The sequence below is a fragment of the Scomber japonicus genome, chromosome 7, assembly GCF_027409825.1.
Source record: "Scomber japonicus isolate fScoJap1 chromosome 7, fScoJap1.pri, whole genome shotgun sequence".
Lineage (NCBI taxonomy): Eukaryota > Metazoa > Chordata > Actinopteri > Scombriformes > Scombridae > Scomber > Scomber japonicus.
In genome coordinates, this window is record NC_070584.1 from 17,857,056 (window position 1) to 17,880,902 (window position 23,847).

At 41.5% G+C, this 23,847-nt stretch overlaps 1 protein-coding gene across 1 annotated transcript in view; it reads left to right on the plus strand.

The window, feature by feature from the left end:
- Positions 1–23,847, plus strand: part of fbn2b (fibrillin 2b) — a 66,222-nt gene that overhangs the window by 38,223 nt on the left and 4,152 nt on the right. Inside the window, exons 8-56 of the mRNA XM_053321647.1 lie at positions 1,005–1,130; positions 5,865–6,017; positions 6,656–6,898; positions 7,052–7,195; positions 7,482–7,601; positions 7,786–7,911; positions 8,003–8,125; positions 8,777–9,052; positions 9,155–9,208; positions 9,300–9,425; positions 9,850–9,975; positions 10,333–10,452; positions 11,410–11,547; positions 11,964–12,014; positions 12,164–12,289; positions 12,406–12,633; positions 12,959–13,084; positions 13,243–13,371; positions 13,496–13,621; positions 13,929–14,054; positions 14,204–14,326; positions 14,415–14,540; positions 14,717–14,842; positions 15,311–15,433; positions 15,581–15,703; positions 15,813–15,938; positions 16,046–16,168; positions 16,530–16,652; positions 17,074–17,235; positions 17,425–17,493; positions 17,611–17,736; positions 17,839–17,964; positions 18,076–18,225; positions 18,359–18,430; positions 18,548–18,673; positions 19,347–19,472; positions 20,058–20,183; positions 20,426–20,542; positions 20,929–21,057; positions 21,163–21,282; positions 21,443–21,568; positions 21,764–21,916; positions 22,007–22,072; positions 22,166–22,291; positions 22,522–22,641; positions 22,748–22,870; positions 23,048–23,179; positions 23,308–23,433; positions 23,593–23,799. Of these exons, the coding sequence (XP_053177622.1) occupies positions 1,005–1,130; positions 5,865–6,017; positions 6,656–6,898; positions 7,052–7,195; positions 7,482–7,601; positions 7,786–7,911; positions 8,003–8,125; positions 8,777–9,052; positions 9,155–9,208; positions 9,300–9,425; positions 9,850–9,975; positions 10,333–10,452; positions 11,410–11,547; positions 11,964–12,014; positions 12,164–12,289; positions 12,406–12,633; positions 12,959–13,084; positions 13,243–13,371; positions 13,496–13,621; positions 13,929–14,054; positions 14,204–14,326; positions 14,415–14,540; positions 14,717–14,842; positions 15,311–15,433; positions 15,581–15,703; positions 15,813–15,938; positions 16,046–16,168; positions 16,530–16,652; positions 17,074–17,235; positions 17,425–17,493; positions 17,611–17,736; positions 17,839–17,964; positions 18,076–18,225; positions 18,359–18,430; positions 18,548–18,673; positions 19,347–19,472; positions 20,058–20,183; positions 20,426–20,542; positions 20,929–21,057; positions 21,163–21,282; positions 21,443–21,568; positions 21,764–21,916; positions 22,007–22,072; positions 22,166–22,291; positions 22,522–22,641; positions 22,748–22,870; positions 23,048–23,179; positions 23,308–23,433; positions 23,593–23,799 (6,408 nt within the window). The remainder of the gene's footprint in view (positions 1–1,004; positions 1,131–5,864; positions 6,018–6,655; positions 6,899–7,051; positions 7,196–7,481; positions 7,602–7,785; positions 7,912–8,002; positions 8,126–8,776; positions 9,053–9,154; positions 9,209–9,299; positions 9,426–9,849; positions 9,976–10,332; positions 10,453–11,409; positions 11,548–11,963; positions 12,015–12,163; positions 12,290–12,405; positions 12,634–12,958; positions 13,085–13,242; positions 13,372–13,495; positions 13,622–13,928; positions 14,055–14,203; positions 14,327–14,414; positions 14,541–14,716; positions 14,843–15,310; positions 15,434–15,580; positions 15,704–15,812; positions 15,939–16,045; positions 16,169–16,529; positions 16,653–17,073; positions 17,236–17,424; positions 17,494–17,610; positions 17,737–17,838; positions 17,965–18,075; positions 18,226–18,358; positions 18,431–18,547; positions 18,674–19,346; positions 19,473–20,057; positions 20,184–20,425; positions 20,543–20,928; positions 21,058–21,162; positions 21,283–21,442; positions 21,569–21,763; positions 21,917–22,006; positions 22,073–22,165; positions 22,292–22,521; positions 22,642–22,747; positions 22,871–23,047; positions 23,180–23,307; positions 23,434–23,592; positions 23,800–23,847) is intronic.

Here is a 23,847-nt window from a genome sequence, read left to right on the forward strand (position 1 = left end):
CATGGAAGCAATGAGGCCCCTCTCTCACTGAATAATACAACTAATGTACCACCATAAAGAGTACCACACTGAGGTGGGACCTGCCAAGCAGGTACTCTCAGAGATTGTAGGCGTTTCTGAGTCAAACCATGGACTGTACAACAGTCAGATTAATCTAATTCTTACACATTTTCTGATACAAGTGACAATATGAAGATTCTCAGACATCCAGGAGGTGCTGGGTCAAAAGCATCTGGAAAAAGTTTTTCTTCTCATTCAAAAAGCTTATTCAGTTCTTTAAAAACGGAACCACTCTTATGAAATCAATTCTTCTTTCTATACCTTATATTGAGGAATATAAACGTTTTTATCTAGAAAAAACCTTTTTCAAACTTTTTTCAAACTTTTTTTTCAAACTTTTCAAATGTTAGATGTTGCCTAGACAAAAGCGAGCAGTAGAAAGCTTTGGCTTAGTCTACATTATGATATAATTCAGTAATACATTAAAGAATACATTAGAAAGACAACAAAACTGACCAGGCGTTTGATTCCAGCTTTTGGCATTTCATAGTTTTTGCAAGATGTACTTTGGTCAAACCTGTCCCTACTCGATAGCTCTAATTGTTTACTCTCTAGCTTTTGTTTTATATGTTATTAGATTGGACCCTATACATGATACATTTGAACCATTTTCACATGGGTTGCCTTCATTCCTACATTGGACTCTAGTCCAATATAGGATTTTCTTCAAGGGTTTAACGTTTGTATTATCGGATTATTCATGTCATTTACATGCCATGGCTCACATGCTTGAGTTTTAGCCTTGCTTTGCTTCATTTTCCCTCAGGGAGAAACTGTTGTTCCAGCGCAGTAAACTTTAACTGTGATGTGAAACTGCATCCTTCCAAACACAAAAATTTAGAATGTTGTAAATAATTTTCTGAGCTTGTGTAAAGCATACTCAACAGATGTGCCCTATGATGTGATAGACTGTGGTATTTATGATGTAACTGTGTATGTTTCAGATATTGATGAATGCAGCACTATTCCTGGTGTGTGTGATGGAGGAGAATGCACCAACACTGCTGGTAGCTACGTCTGCACCTGTCCACGAGGCTACATCTCCAGCACAGATGGCTCCCGATGTGTGGGTGAGTCTCACACCAGTCTCACACACATATACATGACATTTGGGCATTTCCTCACCCCCTAGGTGACTGAAAGCCTCACATATGGTCAGTAACTTCCCTCTGTCCTTTACAGCTTCCTGTAAGTGTATCACCATGTGCAGACAAACACACTTGCACGCGCACCCTCTGACTCATTCACACACACTCATTGATGCATACGATGCATACCTCACTGACATATCCCATGAAACACCACCAGGTGTTAATGTATTCCTGCAATCCTCACCCCTCATGGCAACCACAATGAAACACAACCAGGTGTTACCATATTATTTCAATATTTACTCCTGAACAGAAAGCTCAGGGTCTATCTGTTTCACCCTATCAGCATCAGAAGACCAACCTAATTCTTGTCCAGTAAAAGATCCTGCAGCAATTGAATTGTAATTGAAAATACATGTTTCCTCAGTTTTATTTTGCATTATAAATATTTTCTTCTCCATGTTTAAGTAATTTTCTAGCTTTCACACAATCATCTGTGGATAATAATGCACTCCTATATTGTTGTTTTTTATGACGGATGGTAGAAAAATGGGTTGAAAATACCAAAAACACATGTAGCCATACAAGCACATACAAAAACAGGTTGGGGGCTGATCTCACAGGTAGTGTGTGAGCTTGCCTGTCATGTGGGAGTTTATTTAGCTTCAAGGTTACAGACATATAGTGTTGTTAAAGGATAAATGTAGAGGAAAGAAATAGAAGAGGAAAACAAAAGATAGTATCACTAACTTCAGCAAGATGGAACCAATAAACTCTATATGGTATGTGGACACTTGAACATTATACCCATATGTGATTGTAAAACATTTCATTCCAAATCCTAGAGCATTAATATGCTGCAAAACCGCCTCTCAAAACCACTATTCTAGGAAGATTTCACAAGATTATTGTAATGTGGCTGCAGGGATTTGCACTCATGCAGCCTTAAGACCATTATTGATATTATGTTTGATAAGGCCTTGCTGCCAATCAGTGATTCAAGTCGTCTAAATGTTGGATGAGGTTGAGGTCAGTGCTCTGTGCAGGCCAGTCAAGTTCTCCAACACCAAACTCAGAAAAACATTTCTATATGGGCCACACTTTATAGACAGGGACATTGTAATGTTGAAACAGAAGGGCATTTCCACAGTTTGAAACACTGTTGTCCAAGATACAGTACCACCGTATTCTGGCAATACCATTTCCCTGAATTGAAAATAAAGGTTCTGCTGTATCCCAAACCATGAAAAATAACGACAGGCAAAAAATGCACAGGGATGTCCATGTCCATACTTTTGGCATTGTAGTATGCATACGGACTATGAACAAGAGGAAGAGTAGGAGATTGGATCAAACAAGTGAGTTGAAAACATTTTAAATGGGTGAGACTACGACAAACTGATGGAGAAGAGGAAAAATAGGATGAGGACGTGATAGAGGGTGCAAACTATTAGAAATATTTAGGTTATGTTTTTCTGAACTAGAGGTGGAGCGAGTACCGGTATGTCTGTGTGTGTGTGTGTGTGTGTGTGTCAGAGAAGTCATCAAATCACCTGAACCCAAGTTCTCCATCTGTCTGTCTTTATGTGTGTCCATTCTTCTTCTCTTTTTTCTCCCTCTTCACTGTCATCCTTTTCTCCTTTGCCCTGTGGTGATATATCATCCTCTCTCTCTCTCTCTCTCTCTCTCTCTCTCTCTCTCTCTCTCTCTCTCTCTCTCTCTCTCTCTCTCTCTCTCTCTCTCTCTCTCTCTCACTCTCTCTCTCTCTCTGTCTCTCTATCTCTCTCTCTGGCTGTCTTTCTGTCTCTCTCTGTATTTCTCTATTCCCTCAGACAACAGTCCACTCATTTACAGTAGAAAATCCCTGTTTACTCTCTGTTACTGTGCGCTTCCATCTCTGTTTGGACCTTTTCTCTTGTTCTGTCTCCTCTGGCTGTTTTTATTTTAACTCTTTCCGTATCAATGTTATTGTTTCCTCTTGCCTCTATTTTTTTTATCCCATCCTCTGACATCTGGATCCTGCACATAACATATTTTAGTTGTGGATTCCAGTTGCCCTTCTACTCTTCAGCCAGCTGAAGAGAAAGAGAAAAAAAACAGAAAGCAAATAAAACAGGTGCCAAATACAACCCCCATATATCCTTCCTCTGTCCTACTTCCAGGACGAGACAAAGGCACAGATAAGTAAACCCAAACAGAGCCAGACTACACCGGGTCAGATCCAAATCATCTTTGTTTATTACAATCCAGTGATTCAAAGTCACAAGGCTGTCTGAACAGAGAGATAGAAAACATACACTCTTCTTGTTTTCTCTTCATGTGACTGGCATGCTTTGATTAAATTTCCCATTCTGTCTGATCTCCTTAAATGTTCTGTGGTCCAAACATAAAGTGAATAAAGGAGAGCCAGTTGTTTTTTATGTGGAGTGTATGGTATGCAGGCCTACTGTATCATGATGAAGTAGGCCAGTGGGAGCTGTTTGTGGCCTGACAGTAATCAGAGCCTAATGCCCTGTCTGTCACACAGTGGAAGCTTAAAAAAAAAAAAAAAAGAAGAAGACCTGTCCAGTCAGTCAGTCTGTAAAAACACCTCACCAAATGAAAGCATATGATTGTGTAGCACTACTAGCAAGCAAACCACGGTCTGGATCCAATTTAAGTCATCATCATCCTCATGAGCAAACCCCCACTCTCCCTCATTTCCCTCTCCTCCACCGTGCCTCCAGCTCGGTCATTGCAATGGGATTTTTTTCAGGGTTGCACTGGTGTGTTTTGGCACATGTTTGTGTATGCCTATGTGTGTATTTTTTTACATGCATATATGTGTATTTGTTCATGTGTTGTCTGTGAGTTTGTGGATAAGTATGGGAGTGTATGACTGTGTGTGTAAGTGCATGTGGATATGTGTGTGTGGTGTGCTGTATGTGTTCCCAGACACAGCATAGCCCTCATGTTCTATGTAATTGGCAAGAATTGCTCCACATGGAACTGATTAATTCCAGACTGCTGGCTCATTAGTGAGTTAATCGACTCGCCCCCCCCCCCCCCCCCTTCTTTCAGCAGATGCACTTAAAATTTTCTTCCACATATGTTGTACGCTTTCTAAAATAATACACATGTATTCTCTCTGGCTTACTCTGTTTTACTCTGTTACTCTGTTTCCTTCTCAGGGTATTTTCCTTTAATACCCAGAAAGTCTCTGTCTCCCTCTCAATTTACTCCTTACACACGCTCTTTGAACCTCAGCCCCTTCTCCTGACCCATTGATCCTGATCTGGAAAACTGTAACAAATTAGACCCCCTTTTGGAGGCCCCTCAGATGCCTGCAGTTAGTCAAAACCTTTGGCAACCTTTCCCACTGCCAGGCCATAAAGAAGCTTCCTCCACAGCCACCATAGTTGAGGACAGGACAGCCCCTTGACTTACAGCAGTGCTGTTTTAAACAGGGCTGTTACCTCTAACCTTTTCTCACTTTTAATACAGTGTCAATGGTAGAAAAGTACTTATGTTATTACCTGAAGTCCTACATATACTTAATGCCCTTTTGGTTGCAATTTGTGAATCTGCTGCACCTCAGAACACCCCCAGTATCACTGATGAGGTGAGGTGAAGTGAGGTGTACTCTTTTAGACTTGTAATGACACCCAGACATGAGGTCACATTGGGCTGACACACCCTGGAGTACATACCTACATTAATGCAGGCAAGTGAGAAGTTAAACCACTGGAGGTCAGCAAAAACAGGACTTTCATCTAATGTTAAGTTGCTTGTTAAGATTTTTATTGAGGGAAAACTTGCAGAGTATCAAACTAAAACAACTCATTGTCTTTTTAGTGTTAAATTATTGGCATTGCAGAGATTTTATGTGTCTAACTATCCCACTGTGTGTAAGTGTAAACTATTTACATAGTTTATGTTTTGTTTGAAATATCTTATTCTACAGCATACAAAAAAGCTGGCACATGAATGTAGTGACATTAAGTGATTGATTTTCACCTCAAAGTTACATTTAAGCTCAGTACTTGAACAGAAAATGAATCAATCAATCTCAGTCAATCAATCAATCTTTATTTGTATAGCGCCAAATCACAACAAAGTTATCTCAAGGCACTTTACACATAGAGTAGGTTCTAAACCGAACTCTTCAGGTTTTAACTTTAAAGAGACCCAACATTCTTACATGAGCAGCACTTGGCAACAGTGGCAAGAAAAAAACTGCCTTTTAACAGGAAGAAACCTCAGGCAGAACCAGACTCATAGTGGGCGGCCATCTGCCTCGACCGTTTGGGGTTGAGAGGAGAGAAAGGAAGGATAGAGGAGAGAAGCACAATGAAAATCAACAATGAAGCTAGAAGGTCCGGGACTGGAATCTGTCATCCGGACGTCTACAGGCCTAGATTACCTGTGAGACGAGAAAGCACAGACGAAGTTTAGGTTATTAAATGCATTAATAGAACATGAATGTTAATGGATATAGATGGATGGATAGAGAGAGAGAGGGAGGAGGAGAGAGTGCATCATGGGAGTCCCCCGGCAGTCTAAGTCTATAGCAGCATAAGTGCAGTGTTATCATATATTTAATGATGATATTGTGCCTTTTTTTATCATTATCCATTTTTAAATTTACTTTATGGTGACCTTTTGAGCATAAACTTTTGTTGCTGTCTGTTCACTTGTCTCACTTTGTCTTTATGTCTCACTCCCCTCCTTCAGATCAGCGTGTGGGCACCTGTTTTTCTGCTCTGGCTAATGGCCGCTGTGCTGCAGAGCTGACTGGCCAATACACCAAGATGCAATGCTGCTGTGACACAGGCCGCTGCTGGGCTCTGGGACAGATTCCTGAGATGTGCCCTGTCAGAGGGTCTGGTGAGTACACAAAAACAAAACACACAGAAGACGCATGCAAATGTTTCATTGTTGACAGCCACACATGTTCTGGGCAAAATCTATGTTAGCTGTTTCCAAACAAAGTCATGGTTTTGAAATTAGGACAGATCATCAATTACCTTTTCCTCCTCCACTGAAAACTGACAGTTTCTCTGGCCGATTGTCTGTAACTTGGCATGAAGACAGGCCATAAATAAAGCCATGACAGCATAAATGGAAAACTCTCCTTGCGTGAGACTATGATCCATCACTGATCTGTTGCAGGGTGTTCTGCCTCTTTCAGGGGCAATGCCAAAAATAGATTAAAGTTAGACAGTCAATATCATAACGTCGACAAAAGAACATAAAAATGTATTGCATAGCGCATTGGCCTTTGTGAAATCTGCTTTTCCAAGAAACCGTCAGCACATTTCAAATACATACACTATAACACTTTGAGTGGTTAGGCTGAGCCAAAGTTCTTTTGAGTTTGACTTAATAAGCCATACAAGCAGTATTGTTCAAACACAAAACCACAAAAGTGCAATCTGTTTCATCTAACAAGTAGCAAATGAAACACAACTGACAGTGCTGTGCATCCACTGACTTGTTCCCTGTGATCTCACTTCATCTTTCAGATGAGTTCAGGCGACTGTGTATTGTGGGTGTTCCCCAGGGACATGGTTTCCCTCATGGCTACCCCAACGGACAGTTCCCCAATAACAACGGCAATGGGTTCAACTATGGATATAAGTTTCCCAGTCTACCTAATGGTAATGGTAACGGAGGTGCTGGTGGCAACGGAGGTTTTGGAGGTAACGGAGGGAATGGAGGGAGCTTTGGAGGCAATGGAGGGGGACTTTCAACCCACCAAAACATAGGTGAGTCATTTTATGGGTGTAAATAAGTTAAATGGCAATAGATAAAAAGTTTCACTTGTTGATTTGGAAACTTGAGGCATTTAGCTCAGAGATCTTAGGAAGCCCTGTTTCTATGTTGTATTTTTGTTTATGTGTCTCTTTGTGTGTTCTCAGGCACTGTTTCCGTGAATGACTCCATTGATGTGTGCAAACATTTCACCAACTTGTGCCTAAATGGACGTTGCATTCCCACAATCTCAAGCTATCGTTGTGAGTGCAACATGGGCTACAAACAGGATGTTCGTGGGGAGTGTATTGGTAAGAAACATGCTCATACACACTGGATACTGTATACCGTATACAAGTATACATGCAATGTTGTTCAATTCTCACTAACCTCCCTGATCCATGTAGGCAGACATATGAAAGTACCACAGTTAATTCCATGCACTGCACTGCCATCTTCTGCCAATTTAAGGAACTTAACATGAGTGATGTAGTTTCATGCTTACTGGAGACAAATGTAAATTAGTATTTATGTTCATTCCGTCACAGATGCACAGAATAGATAATGTTTGTTGTTTGCTTTATTTTTCCTCTCCAGATGTGGATGAGTGTGTGAGCAATCCATGCATCAATGGAGACTGTGTCAACACAGCTGGATCATACCATTGCAAATGCCATGAGGGCTACCAAGGAACCTCTACCAAACAAGCCTGCATTGGTATGTCTGACTGTGCCTTACAATTCATATTACTGTAATAATTTCCCTAATATGTTTCTGAAACAATAATTCCACTAAACCTAAACCTTTGATACACAGTTTAGTATGATTTGTTTAAAAGGCATCGCACCCAGTCAAATTAATTTTTCCTCTTCTCCTCCTCTGCTTACACTTCTATGTTTAGATATTGATGAATGTATTGTGAATGGAGTGATGTGCCGCAACGGCCGCTGTGTCAACACTGAGGGAAGCTTTCAGTGTATCTGCAATGCTGGCTTTGAGCTCACTCCTGACGGAAAAAATTGCATTGGTAAGGAGACAAAACTATCGCTTGAACTACACTTAAACATTGACCTTAAAAAACTTGATCTCAATACCTCTTCTCTTCCCTCCCCTTCCAGATCATGATGAATGCGCCACCACCAATATGTGTCTCAATGGCATGTGTATCAATGAGGATGGCAGCTTTAAGTGTATCTGCAAACCTGGCTTTGCCCTAGCAGCCAATGGACGCTACTGCACTGGTATGTAAGATGTATAAAGTACAAATGCAGGCCTCAAGTCTTGGGCTAGAGTCATGTAGGCTGCTTCAAAACAGCGCTGACAGATGTGCTTTCTTTAAAATCCTGCAGATCCCCTTTTGAACCCATTTGTCCACAGTTTTGTTTCTTAAGTCAGACATTTTGAAACTTCCTAAATGTACTATTATGCTCAATGCATAAAGATTGATTGATATATTAATTTATATTTAGTCATAGAGATTTTTTCTGGAAGCTTCAAGAGTGGTTGTCATTCCATTGCAGTCACACCAGAGCACATGCACCACAGCTGCACTTCACAAATATCTATTTTAGATAATGCTAACTCTCCATGACCCAATTCCTCATCAAGCAGCGTGATTTTGTATGTCTTATGTGTGATGATTTTACATAGAAAAAGAAAAATATCAAATATAAAAGAAAAATCACAGATTGACTTTTTCTCACAAGTTAGCTGTGAGATCAGTAAAAATGTTAATTTGCCTATTTGTATCTAGTGTGTGTGTTAAGCATATGGGTTTTTGTAAGATAAGACCACAATGAGATTTTTTTTTGTAATAAAAAATATTTACATTTTCTGCCTTATCAAATAAACTGATACTGACCTATGTGAATGATCTGCCATCTCTTCATCAGACATTGATGAATGTCAGACACCTGGCATTTGTATGAATGGACGCTGCATCAACTCTGAAGGCTCCTTTCGGTGCGAGTGCCCACCAGGCCTGGCTATTGATGTCGATGGGAGAGTGTGTGTGGACACACACATGAGGACCACCTGCTATGGCGCCATAAAGATGGGCACATGCTCTCGGCCATTCCCTGGTGCAGTGACCAAGTCAGAGTGCTGCTGTGCCAATCCTGAACATGGCTTTGGAGAGCCTTGCCACCCCTGCCCCTCCAGAAATTCAGGTAGCATCCTTGATTAGCTTCATACTTAATTTTCTTAGCTACAGTAAAGAGAAAAGTGAAAATCCAGCTCATGAATTATTATTTTTTCCTCTTGTCTTTCAGCTGAGTTCCAGGCTGTGTGCAGCAGTGGTATTGGCATTACAGCTGATGGCAGAGGTTATTATTTTTTTTAATGAGTACAAATGTTGTTAATGTATTGCTGAGAAGCACTTATACTATTAATTGTTAATATCTGTCTGTCTTCTAGACATCAATGAGTGTGCCCTGGATCCAGACATCTGTCAAAATGGCATATGTGAGAACCTGAGAGGAAGCTACCGCTGCATCTGTAACATTGGCTACGAGTCTGACACCAGTGGCAAAAACTGTGTCGGTGAGTCACAATGCAGAGTGGATTGTGTTCATATTTTTAATGACAAATATTTCTCAAAGTCTCAGAGTGAGACTGTATAACTTTTTCAAACAGTGGCCACTCTGACCACAAGTTAACATTATAGGAACAAATTAAATGCCAAAATATAGTGCTTAACAGAAGTACAAGTAGAAATGAATCATTGACTCTTCTGCCATCACTAGCAAACATTAGCTACTAGTCATACCAGACCAAATAGCAACACATTCTGCAAGGCTGATTTTTATTGTTTAAAAGTAGTACAAATAGAAAAAATAGTAATCATTGTAAAAATAGAAATAGTTAAGTATCTTCTTATAGGAGAATACTGGTGCTTTGCTTGTTTAGCCTGGCTTATTTCTAAATTGTTACAGCATGTATTGTATTCTCTTTCACTTCCCCTCAGACGTCAATGAGTGTCTGGTGAACCGTCTGCTCTGTGATAACGGTCTGTGCAGAAATACTCCTGGCTCCTACACTTGCTCCTGCCCCAAAGGCTATGTCTTCAAACCCGACTCAGAGACATGTGAAGGTGAACACCCCCTCTCTCTTTCTTTCTTTCTCTCTCTCTCTCTCTCTCTCTCTCTCTCTCACACACACACACACACTCCACACACACACTCCACACACACACACACACACACACACACACACACACACACACACACACACACACACACACACACTCTCACATGCTTGTGCTGCTTCCCATCCAGTTGTTTTTATCAACAGTCAAGGTCATTATGAGATGACATTGTTACCAGATGTGTTGCATTTAGTTTCCAGTAAACATGCAGCTCATGGAAAGTAGACACACACATTATGTTTGCAAATGGCTGCCAAATGATGATCTATCTGAATTAGCCAATTGTGTTTGCACATGTTTCAGATATCAATGAGTGCGAGTCTAGCCCATGTATCAATGGAGCGTGTCGCAACGTCGCCGGTTCCTTCAACTGTGAGTGCACCCACGGCAGCAAGCTGGACTCCACCAACACCATTTGCGTGGGTAAGACATCCATCCTTCCAAATGCCTGAAGCAAATTTGAGCAGAACTGTACAGTCCTAGAAACAGCTTGTGTGAGATAATGATTACACACGCTGAGACACAAGTGTCAATGGGAAGTAAGTAGTACAAGAGTATTTTTGTCAAATCATTTAAATCAAAGTTTATTTTGCACTTTTTAAAACAAATACTGAGGTGGTTCATGTTTCAAGGAGCCATCCAAGGACATTAGACAAGGATGTTGAGCAAAATGGCACACACCGATGATTTATTAGATAAACACTTGCATGCATGTCCTTGATTCACATGCAGATTGCCTTACTTCATAGAGATCCACCACAGATTCAAAATGACATGTGGTATGTGAGGTTCTCTGCTGAGGAAAAAAAATCCACTTGTTTGGAAGTTTGTTTCTCTTGGGAAATCAGTCTGAAAAAACGTCTTACTAATACAGAATACAGATGTTATTGTAACTCGAAGGGAGAATGAGTCATTAAATAAATTGACATACATATTGCATGAGCTGGCTCTGTCAGAGGTCTACAAATTCCTCTGGTTTGGTCCATTTTTGTTTTACGTTTTAAAGCCAATCACTCAGCAGGGGAAGAAAGGGAATACAAATTGTGGTATTGTGTTTGGGTGGCCTTGTGGTTTTAGAGAAAGGGTGTCACTGTTATGACTGTACACTTTCCCAGTTCATTAGAAATGCAGTAGCATAGGATTAAATGTGATAATGCATGGGCTTTAATCAGCGCAGCCTGGGCCCACAGTCAAAAGTTTTATGCCAGCAAAAAGAGTTGAAGGTGACATGAGATGTTTGGTTTTTGTGGTATGTTGTGTTGCCATAGTTAAAGATACCCTGCAGAGATTTTGACCATGAGTGATGCTGTGGTGCAATATTGTACTCAACTAGCAAATAGCATGAGTAAAGTCTCTTCTGCTGTTGCTTTGCCTCCACAGATAGCATGAAAAGTACTTGTTGGCTGACCATACAAGACAACCGCTGCGAGGTAAACATCAACGGAGCCACACTGAAGTCTGAGTGCTGTTCCACACTGGGAGCCGCCTGGGGCAGTCCATGTGATCCTTGCGAGATTGGTCAGTTCACAAACACAGATACATTCATATGACATGGGAGTACTTTTTAAGGCGGATGATGTTCTCAATCTAAACTGCATATATTTTGTGAAGCAGCATTCGGTGTTTAACCAAATTCATCTCAGAAGGAAATTCTTTCAGGGAAGAAGCACGATGCATCCAAATTACTCACTGTGATTCAATTCAAGGGAAAATTATGTAAAAAGATGTCAATAAATATACAATAATTTAAATTAGAATAAATAAATAAACAAATAAAACATTTACTTAGCTTTATTTAGCAGATTTTTCACATTCTTTTTTTGGTAGCTTCGGTCAAGAAGAAAGTGACACCATCTTGTGGACATTTAAACTGGTTCACTTTGAAATATGAACTAATATACATACTCTACTCTCAATCTTTTCATGACTTCTAGACTCAGCCTGCTCTCGAGGATTTGCTCGTATGAAAGGCCTTGTCTGCGAAGGTAAGAATATTTGACAACTTGACAAGCAATGGCACACCTTGTAATGTGCCTTTAATGTTTCATTTGAAGAGGGATTTTGTGTGTGTGATTTTTTTTGTGTGTGTGTTTCACCTCGTAATTGTGGTTCTAATATGTCCTGCTCCCTGCAGACATTAATGAGTGTGAGGTGTTCCCTGGAGTGTGTACAAATGGCCGCTGTCTGAACACCCAGGGCTCCTTCCGTTGTGAGTGTGCAGAAGGACTCACTTTGGACAGCACTGGACGCACATGTGTTGGTAAGAGAACAGCACAATAAAAACATCCAACATTAAACAGCACAATGATCTTAGAAATAAAGACGACTTCTTTTTGTCTTTGATTTTATGACCAACTTTCAATTTGCCAACCTTAGATATGCGTAGTGAGCAGTGTTACATGAAGTGGCACGAGGATGAGTGTGGCGAGCCCCTGCCAGGGAGATACCGTGTGGACATGTGCTGCTGTTCAGTGGGTTCTGCATGGGGTATCGACTGTGAGGAGTGTCCCAAACCAGGCTCACCTGAGTACAGATCCATCTGTCCCAGAGGGCCTGGCTTTGCCAACAGAGGAGATATCTTGACCGGCAGGCCTTTCTATAAAGGTACCAAGATTGTCACTGATACTAAATGAACATGGATGCGTTGACTTTTTATCATAAGTGTTTGTCTTCTGTTGGTAGTAGCGCCTCGTTCTGGCCTCTCAGCTACAGAATGATTGTGATCCAGATTGAGTTAAGGTGTATGCAGTGCATGAGTGGAAAGCTGGTTGATAAATAGTGTTTCTGTGCATGATAGTAATTTGATTTCACTATTTACAGAAAACGTAATTATTTATTTATTCATAGTGTTGATTGTTAGATTTTGGTGACTTTCGAGTATTTCATTATCTGTGTGACATGATTTTTTATTGTCAATTTTTTCCCCCAGATGTGAATGAGTGTAAAGTTTTTCAGGGTCTGTGTACTTATGGAACTTGCCGCAACACCATTGGCAGTTTCAAGTGTCGCTGCAACAGCGGCTTCGCTTTGAACGCTGAGGAGAGGAATTGCACAGGTAAGGACAGAAAGAGGGGGATTAAGCTAAACCAGAGGAGCAGTAAAATAGATTAATTTAATTTAATTCATGGGATATATCTATTACCAAAAACTTAGAATGATATTTGAGAATTTACAAAGTCATTGAGCTTTCCTTATGTTATGTCTTTGTTGTAGACATTGATGAGTGCCGCATCTCTCCGGACTTGTGTGGTCATGGTTCCTGTGTCAACACACCTGGTAGCTTTGAATGTGAATGCTTTGAGGGCTATGAGAGTGGTTTCATGATGATGAAGAACTGCATGGGTAAGCTTGTACACAGAAATACAGAAATGATATAGTGCAATATGGGCCCAATTTTGGAATTCTTTTTTTTTTAACCCTTTTTATTTCTTTTTTCCTCCACTTTTCTCTTTTTCTCTGCCGACAGACATTGATGAGTGTGAGAGAAATCCTCTGTTGTGTCGTGGAGGAGACTGTTTGAACACAGAGGGGAGTTATGAGTGTGAATGTCCCACCGGACACGCACTCAGCACAGATGGATCTGCCTGTGAAGGTGCGTCATACATCAGACATAAGCATTCACACAAAGATTCACAGGGTGCGGTAAATCAGTCTCCGCACAACCAAATCTAGTTTAAATAGCGAGTACACTCGTATCTTCAGTCAGATCTTTTCGCTTCCATAAACAGTTGACATTTGGCTCAACATCTTGGCAATACAGTATCAAAATCCTGATGAGTATTTATGAAGATACTTTTAAGCCAAGGAATGTGCATAATTTTCCATTTTTCCCTGAGGTACACTACAACTACATTGTATGTAATGTTTAATTCTCTCTACTTTCTTGCTGATACTTTCAGATGTAAATGAGTGCCAGCTGAGTGACAACTTGTGCAAAAACGGCCAATGTGTCAACATGCCGGGAACCTACCAGTGCTCCTGTGACACTGGTTACCAGGCCACACCAGACCGTCAGGGCTGCGTTGGTGAGTGAAGCAGCTACGTTTATCCCAAAAATATTTGCATACATTCTAGACAGCAAACTATTGATTATTGGCCCTTTTGTGTTTTTGGCTTACATCCATTCTGTAACTGTCACATGTGGCTAAACTATAATTATGACCTCTCTTTGTAGATATTGATGAGTGCACCATTATGAATGGAGGCTGTGAAACCCACTGCACCAACTCAGAGGGCAGCTACGAGTGCAGCTGTAGTGAGGGCTATGCTCTCATGCCTGACCTCAGGACCTGTGCAGGTAATGATATGTATAATGTTATATTTTTACAAAAACATTGCATTAAATATATGAACAAATGCAATCACTATTTCTGCTGCTTTGTTAGATATTGATGAGTGTGAGGAGACTCCAGACATCTGTGATGGAGGCCAGTGTACCAACATTCCTGGGGAGTATCGTTGTCTCTGTTACGATGGTTTCATGGCTTCTATGGATATGAGGACCTGTATAGGTGAGAGGAAAAAAACATACTGCCATCATTCTCCTTTCATACTTCTATTCTCTATATATTCTTGTCTTTCTTCAAATCTCAGTCTCTGAGCTGTCAGTCTCATTTTCTGTCAATCTACTTTCTCTGGCCAAAATATTCACATGTGCGTGTTTGTCTATCCTTTCCTGTCCACCCAGATGTCAACGAGTGTGATTTGAACCCAAACATCTGTCTCCATGGTGATTGTGAGAACACCAAAGGCTCCTTCATCTGCCACTGTCAGCTGGGATACTTTGTCAAGAAGGGATCCACGGGCTGCACAGGTACACACACACACACACACACACACACACACACACACACACACACAGACACACACACACACACACACACACACACACACACAAACATCAATGTCAAAGAGGTCTGGGCTTCTGTGTATTCATGTCTGAGCTAAGCGTAACAGCAGTTTATTCATGCATACAGTATTTCCAGGTTGACGTTTTTCTAAAGTAATAATTCATTCATGGCACACTGTACCTGGAAACCCAGTCACCGGCCTCACTACTGATAGAGTTAAAAACTCCCTGCTAAGCAAAAAGCAACATTTTCACATCTCTTTGCATGCCATTAAAAAAAGAGCATTTCACTCACACAAACAGCAATGGAGCTACAATATTGTTTATATTCTTGTGTTTTTATTTTGTTCAGTGTTCTAAGAGAAATAATTGTTTTGTAAAAAACAGTGTTAACATCTGTTTATTGGCTAACTGATCCTAATATCTCTCCAGATATTGATGAGTGTGAGATCGGGGCTCACAACTGTGACATGCATGCTGCCTGTATCAACGTGCCTGGAAGCTTTAAATGTCGCTGTCGAGACGGTTGGATTGGGGATGGCATCAAGTGTGTGGGTGAGTATGTGTCCAGAGTATCTTAACTCTGATGTGATTTGTAGACCAGATAGTTTTTTTCTGTTACCCAAGAAAAGTCTAATTTTGACCGGCTTGACTGAGACGTGCCAGGAAATTTCTCATATTTTTTTGTGTTCCTACCTCTAGATCAGGATGAGTGCTCTGCCGAGGACCACAACTGCAATCCGAACGCTGACTGTGTTAACACACCAGGATCCTACAGGTGCACATGCAAGGAGGGCTTTAATGGAGACGGCTTTTCCTGCTCTGGTAAGACTGCTGAAGCTTTCTGAATACATCCTGATTGAACACTAGCTACTGTGTGTGCAATGAGCTTCATGCACAGAGTTTAATAACACACTGGTCTCTTCTGTTTCAGATATGGATGAGTGTGCAGACAATGTGAACTTGTGTGAAAATGGCCAGTGTCTGAATGCTCCGGGCGGCTACCGTTGCGAGTGTGAAATGGGCTTCACTCCTACTGAAGACAGCAAGGCTTGTCAAGGTGCCACACTCATTGTGTCACATTTTATTCTCTTGTTTTTATCGTTCTTTTTTTCAGACTGTTAGCGTAACCAACATTTTCCCCCTCTCTTGTCATCTTTGCCACAGACATCGATGAGTGTAATTTCCAGAACATCTGTGTGTTTGGCACATGCCAGAACCTTCCAGGGATGTTCCGCTGTGTGTGTGATGATGGTTACGAACTGGACCGCAGTGGAGGAAACTGCACTGGTCAGTGTAGCACTTTTGTAATGAATCTCTAAAATGTCTTATTTTAGAAGCTGAACAGACTGGAATAGCCTGGCTGAGTTTCCTTTACAATAATAGCCTACATTCATGCTTCCTTGTTCCGTGCAGAATTGTTTGACCAACACAAATACTATATTGCAGTTATATTTCTTTAAATTAGAGTAATAGAAATCATATCTGAGCAACTTAAATTAATGTGATCTACTATCATTTATTCACACCCTGGCTCAGATTATGGATTAAAAAAATATTTAGAATAACAAAAAGCAGAAAAAGTATGCTAAGTTTCTTCTCTTGTGTTTGTATGTGTAACTGAGCTTCTATGTGTCACTATTTACTGCAGACATCAATGAGTGTGCAGACCCTGTGAACTGCATCAACGGACTGTGTGTGAACACTCCAGGGAGCTACCTGTGTAACTGCCCACCTGACTTTGAGCTCAACCCCACCGGAGTGGGCTGTGTGGGTGAGTAACACTGAGAGCTGACAGTCAAACTGTTTACAAATGTGAAGAAGACCATGGTTCATGTCGTCCATGAATGAACCAGGGAATAAATCTGATTCATCAGAAAAAGAATAAACAATTTGAACATTCACAGAATCGTAAAGATATTATTAAGTATAGTCTATAGCTGGTTGTGCATCAGTCATGCAGTACATAAACTGTAAAAAGGCGAGCATTTAATGGTTCCTGCTTCACTATGTAGAGTACATACAATCACTTAATAATTCATTGCATTACATGAGTAAAGTTTAAATCGAACATGGTTACAGGATACAGAAGATGCAGATTTTATGCAATCCAGAGTATACTGCATTTGTGGACTCACAGTCACGCCATCCTATGGCATAAAAAACTTCATGCATTGAATATTTGTCTCTCTCAGATACCCGTGTTGGCAACTGCTTCCTTGATATCCTTGCTCGTGGTGATGGAGGAATCTCCTGCAGTGCGGAGATTGGAGTGGGCGTGACTAGAGCTTCCTGTTGCTGCTCCCTAGGAGGGGCCTGGGGAAACCCCTGTGAACTTTGCCCTGCCCCCAACTCCAGTATGTATCACATAGCCTTGACAAAGTTGTTAATTTTTTAAAATTTATTGTAAAATGCTCATCTACACGCTATAGTTAAAATAGGCAGATTTTTCTTGAAAACTTATGTCTTAGCAATTGTTATTGCTGATTGCTGATTGCTGATTATTTCACAGTCAAGTCACAGTTTTGTCTTTGTCTTGTCTATAGCGGAATATAAGACTCTCTGTCCAGGAGGAGAGGGATTCAGACCCAACCCTATCACTGTCATCCTGGAAGGTAAACCATCCACTTTTCTGTTTTATTGAATTCACAATAGCAGCTACAATTGGACTCTGTTGCACCAAAACCCATATTTTATAATTACTACATAGTGATATGGATCTAACTCTTTAGATATCGACGAGTGCCAGGAGCTGCCAGGTCTCTGCCAGGGTGGAAACTGTGTGAACACCTTTGGCAGTTTCCAGTGTGAATGTCCAGGAGGTTACTATCTCAATGAGGAGACTCGCATCTGTGAAGGTAAGGACTGAAAAAGATTAACGCTGAATGACTTGAATTGACAAACTCCAGCTGTATTATCACTATGCCCCTACTTAACTGTCATTTTATCTTTACGTGCAGATATTGATGAATGCACAACCCACATTGGAATCTGTGGGCCTGGTACCTGCTATAACACTCTGGGCAACTACACCTGTGTTTGTCCCCCTGAATACATGCAGGTCAATGGTGGAAACAATTGCATGGGTGTGTGGTACCCCCCATTTTACTTTCACAGTAATTTCTAAAAACCTTTTGAAGTGCATGTTAACTTTTTTGATCTATACTGAATGTCTTTCTGTCATTCTGGCAATGCAGACATGAGGAAAAGTGTGTGTTACCGTAACTTCAATGACACATGTGAGAATGAGCTCTCCTTCAACATGACTAAAAAGATGTGCTGCTGTGCCTATAATGTTGGAAAAGCCTGGAACAAGCCGTGCGAGGCCTGTCCTACTCCTGCTACCTGTAAGTGTAAAGAAAAACAACCCAAAAAAACCCTCACACAAAGCAACTATTCCTCTCCAAATCGACATACACTGAAACTTCAAGAACACATTTTATTATTGTAATTGAGTCAGTCCTGTCCTTTCTGTTTCAGCTGAGTACCAATTACTGTGTGGGAACCAGGCTCCTGGCTTCATTATTGACATCCACACTGGCAAGCCAATTGGTAAGGTCATAACAAGGTTGAAACTGGCAGTCAGCCAAGTCACCTTCAAAACCTGATTCATTGATTTTAAAACTTCACACCTTAGATTATAACGTCTTCTGGTGTCGCTCTCCTCAGATATTGATGAGTGCAGGGAGATTCCTGGCATCTGTGCTAGCGGAGTGTGCATCAATCAGATCGGGAGCTTCCGTTGTGAATGTCCAATGGGCTTCAGCTACAACAACATACTGCTCATTTGTGAAGGTAAAACACAGGCTTTTTCATCTCTTTCAGACTTCCTTTCTGTTCTTCATTCTGTGTCTAACTGTGAATATAAGACACTTTGTAAACACACATGTAATAATGAGACAATCTGTTCAGGTGTACCATTGACTTCCTGCTTTTTTTACTTTTTCTGTTTCCTGTCCCTCTCTGACCTTTTCTCTTACACACATACACACCTGTTACCCCTGTCACTACTTTATCTCCTCTTTTGACCATGCTGCTGAATCATTGCATACTTACATAAGTCTTATACAGTATCAAGTGCAGTACTCACTGCCAGCAAAAAACACTTGCTACAAATACACACATACAACTAAGTGCACACAAAGACACACACACATACAAAAACAGTTAAACTGACTCACTGCCCAAGAGCCACTTTTACAAGCAGTCCACTCAGTGGAGTTAATGCTGCCTTTTCCCACATGAATTACGTCCTTGTAAAGACAGGTATAGTGGCTCTGAATGGGAGCACCTGCCAGGACCTTCAATCATCCACAATCTGCCAGGACTGTCTGAACTGTACTGGAGCCAAAATAGCGCCGTTGTGCTTTTTCTCCTGCTGTCCACAAGCTGACAGCCTGCTCTGTCCTGACTGTTATAGGGCCTGTGATTGATGTCCGCTGTTTCTCTCTTTCTTCTTCCCGCTCAGATATTGATGAGTGTAACAGTGGGGACAACCTGTGCCAGCGCAACGCCAACTGTATCAACATTCCAGGCAGCTACCGCTGCGAGTGCTCGCCAGGCTTCAAACTGTCCCCCAGTGGGGCCTGTGTGGGTGAGTCCAGCCTGTCTGACAGATCTTGCTGGGGTCAGATAGAGTGATTGTGTTGCTGATGTGAGCAAAATGTAACACAGTTGCATCCCTTGTTGAGGGAAAATCTTTCAAATGTATTTTTACTCGACAGTGGGAAAGCTGCTGACGTGTTTTACACCACCTTCAGACTAAATACTACTTTATGAATGGGCTTCATATAAAGTGGAGCTCATTCAATAAGTATATAATATTAATGCAGAAATGATTGGTCTATTAGTGGATCAACAGAAAATGAATCACTAACAGTTTTGATAACCACATAACTAAGTAGTAATGAAGAGCAGTTAAAAGCAGAATTTGCTGATTTTGTCTATTTTGTATTATTCTAAATAAAATATCCTGTGGTTTATTGACAGTTGAAAACCATGAGGTTTGAAAAATTGTTATGGGTACTTGTCACCATTTTTTGTATTTTGAAAATATAATCAACTAATTTCTGCTCTCTCTCTCTCTCTCTCTCTCTCTCTCTCTCTCTCTCTCTCTCTCTCTCTCTCTCTCTCCCTCCCTCCCTCCCTCCCTCCCTCTCTCTCTGTCTCTGTCTCTCAGACCGTAATGAGTGCCAGGAGATTCCTAATGTGTGCAGCCATGGAGAGTGTATTGACACGCAGGGAAGTTACCGCTGTCTCTGCCACAACGGCTTCAAGGCCACTGCTGACCAGACCATGTGCATGGGTGAGAGAGACCATCTAAAACTTAACTTATATACACAACACTTTGTTACATGCAATCCTGAAGAGTATTGTAAAGTAAATCAATAGCAGCCATGTAATACACTTATTTTTTACATTTCCGTGATAGCACTTTATCTTCCCATAACAAATTGTGTGAAATGTTGCGCGCTCTCTCTCTCGCTCTCGCTTTCTCTCTCGCTCTCGCTCTCTCTCTCTCTCTCTCTCTCTCTGTCTGTATTTCAGATATTGACGAGTGTGACAGACAGCCATGTGGTAACGGTACCTGTAAAAACACAGTGGGATCCTACAACTGTCTCTGCTTCCCCGGCTTCGAGCTCACACACAACAATGACTGCATGGGTATGCATCATGTACTGTTCTGCTCTACAAAGGTCAACAGCAGTTAGTGCTTTATTAAAGGTCAAAGTCTTGACACAGGTCCAGATGTCATAGTGTAAATGATTACACCTATACATTTCAAATAAAAACAGATGACCTTTTCCTGTAGTAGTATTTCATTTATTCAGACATAAAATTAAGCTTAAACATAAAATTTGAAGTATTTTGACTGTTCTTTGGTTTGATAGGAAAATATGTCAGACATTAGATGATATCTATCTGCCTGGAAAAACATTAACTTCTGCACATGCCAAGTCTTTTGCTGGTGGTGGAGGTGTTTGTTGATAGACATCAAAAATCAGAGGAATGTCTGGAAAGTCCTAATCCTCTCAATGTTTATCTCACAGACATAGATGAGTGCAGCTCCCTCCAGGGCCAAGTGTGCAGGAATGGACAGTGCATCAACGGACTTGGTTCCTTCCAGTGTCTCTGTCATGAGGGTTATGAGAATACGCCTGATGGGAAGAACTGTGTTGGTAGGTATACAGGGGTTCATTGAGCTGATGGGGTATTTGTGTATAGACTTTGGTAGATACATATACACACTGTGCCTAATTTTTACATTGTCCAATTTGTCACAGATATCAATGAGTGTGTGAGTCTGCCCGGCACTTGCTCTCCAGGAACTTGTCAGAATCTTGATGGATCCTTTAGATGTATCTGCCCTCCTGGCTATGAAGTGCAAAATGACCAGTGCATAGGTACGACACACACACACACACACACACACACATAAACACCTACACTTAAATATCTGGGTGTCTGCCTGAGCCATCTGGCCAAACACTCTCTCACATACACACTGTTCTGAGACTCAAATCTTCTCAATATCTTTCTACCTCTTTCACACCCGCTTCCCAGATATCAACGAGTGTGAGGTGGAACCTAACATCTGCCAGTTTGGCACCTGCACCAACACCCCTGGAAGCTTCCAATGCTCCTGCCAGCCAGGCTTCGTTCTCTCTGACAACAAACGGCGCTGCTATGGTGAGAGAATCTGTCAGTTAACATTAGGGCACAGCAAACAGTGTTCATGAGCAGCGGTGTGAGTTTTTTCTCCAATGAATGTTGTGATGTGACACACTTTATTCCCTTCACTGTGCTGGTAAAGGAGGTTCCTGTCTTAATGTGCTTCTGTCCACTCACATTTTAATTTAATAGATCTTTTTTTTCTTATGACAGATACCAGAGAGAGCTTCTGTTTCACCAAGTTTGATGCAGGAAAATGTTCCGTCCCCAAAGCCTTCAACACCACCAAGGCTAAGTGCTGCTGCAGCAAAATGCCTGGAGAGGGCTGGGGGCTTCCCTGTGAGCTGTGCCCACGAGAGAATGAGGGTGTGTAACACAAGCACACACACAGTTGTAATTAAGGCATACACATGATGACATTTGTAAAATAATGAAGTTGACCTTTTGTGTCTCCAGCTGCTTTTGACACTCTGTGTCCGTATGGCCATGGAGCCCTGCCTGGACCAGATAATGCTCGTGAAGGTTAGTGTTACAACGTCCCCTAGAGTCCCCTCAGTCTAAAGGAAAAGTGGGCATATGTTAAAATACATGCTACTTTTCTCCCTCTTTCTGTAGATATGAATGAGTGTCTGGATAACCCAGGCATTTGCCAGAATGGTATCTGCATCAACACAGACGGTTCGTTCCGCTGTGAATGCCCCTTTGGATACAACCTGGATTACACTGGAGTCAACTGTGTTGGTGAGATAGATTCTGTAATTTAAAATCTGCAGTTATTACCAACTGATGCCGTATTCTAGCCCTGGATTCATAGAAGATTTGAGAAAAACATTGATGTCTTAAGATTAGCAGTCCAATCTATTTTTGTGCCGTTATCTAAGCAGTTAATGACTGCTTTTACATCTATGATATAAATGTTTCATTTATTTAATTGCCTCCTCTATTTATCACCCACTCTCTGCCTTCTCCAGACACTGACGAGTGTTCCATCGGAAACCCATGTGGAAATGGAACCTGCACCAATGTGGTGGGAGGTTTTGAGTGTTCGTGCCAGGAGGGCTTTGAACCTGGACCCATGATGACCTGTGAAGGTCAGTCATTTACACAGTAACACTCATGCACGTTTGCACAGGTACACTTGTTTTCTGCATCCTTTGAAATTAAATGAAACCACCCTGTCTCTATTCTTGACTGCAGACATCAACGAGTGCTCCCAGAATCCTCTGCTGTGTGCCTTCCGTTGTGTCAACACATTCGGCTCCTATGAGTGTATGTGCCCTGCTGGCTACGTGCTGCGAGATGACCAACGCATGTGTAGAGGTGAGGAAGCACAGCAGTTTTCCTGTTTGCAAAGTGTCACTTTTATCCTGTCACCTCTGCTTTTTCTCACCTTTTTTCTGTACCATAGTGACACCACCGAAACAGGCTTTAATAGTTGTTATTTTAGCTGGCTGTTGTAGTTGTACCAGCTAACCGTCTCTCATTGTCCCCTGACAGATCAAGACGAGTGTTCGGAGGGTCTGGATGACTGTGACTCCAAGGGTATGACTTGTAAGAACCTGATTGGTACCTTTATGTGTATCTGCCCCCCTGGCATGCAGCGCCGACCAGATGGAGAGGGTTGTATGGGTGAGTAAAATAGTTTCAGTTAATGTACGAGGTTCAATTCAGTCCTCACACATGATATGCTGTTGTTACTGGATTTACCTGCCTCTTAACTCTCTTCTTCTTTCATCCTTTGCTCTGTACTCCGGCAGACCTGAACGAGTGCCGCAGCAAGCCTGGCATCTGTAAGAATGGCCGCTGTGTTAATACAGTGGGAAGCTACCGCTGCGAGTGTAATGATGGGTTTGAGCCGAGCTCCACTGGAACTGAATGTATTGGTAAGACAACTCCTGCTGAACAATATGTTGTTACCCACTACATAGGTGAAGATGTCATAACTGAAGTGCTGAAATGTCCACAGGTTGAATTTCATCTTAATTTCCAAAATAAATAAATGATAATGTGTTTCTCTCTTCAACTCTAAACATCCGCTTCAGACAACCGAAAGGGTTTCTGTTACGTCGAGGTTCTGCAGACAATGTGCCAGCAGTCGTCCACCAACAGGAACAGTGTGACCAAATCAGAGTGCTGCTGCAACACAGGCAGAGGCTGGGGGTCCCAGTGTGAGCTCTGCCCATTGCCTGGCACCATACAGTACAAGAAGATGTGCCCACTTGGACCTGGCTACACCACCGATGGTAGAGGTGAGAAGCTCAGTAATGATACTGTGTTGTGCTGCTATGCTCTTCAGA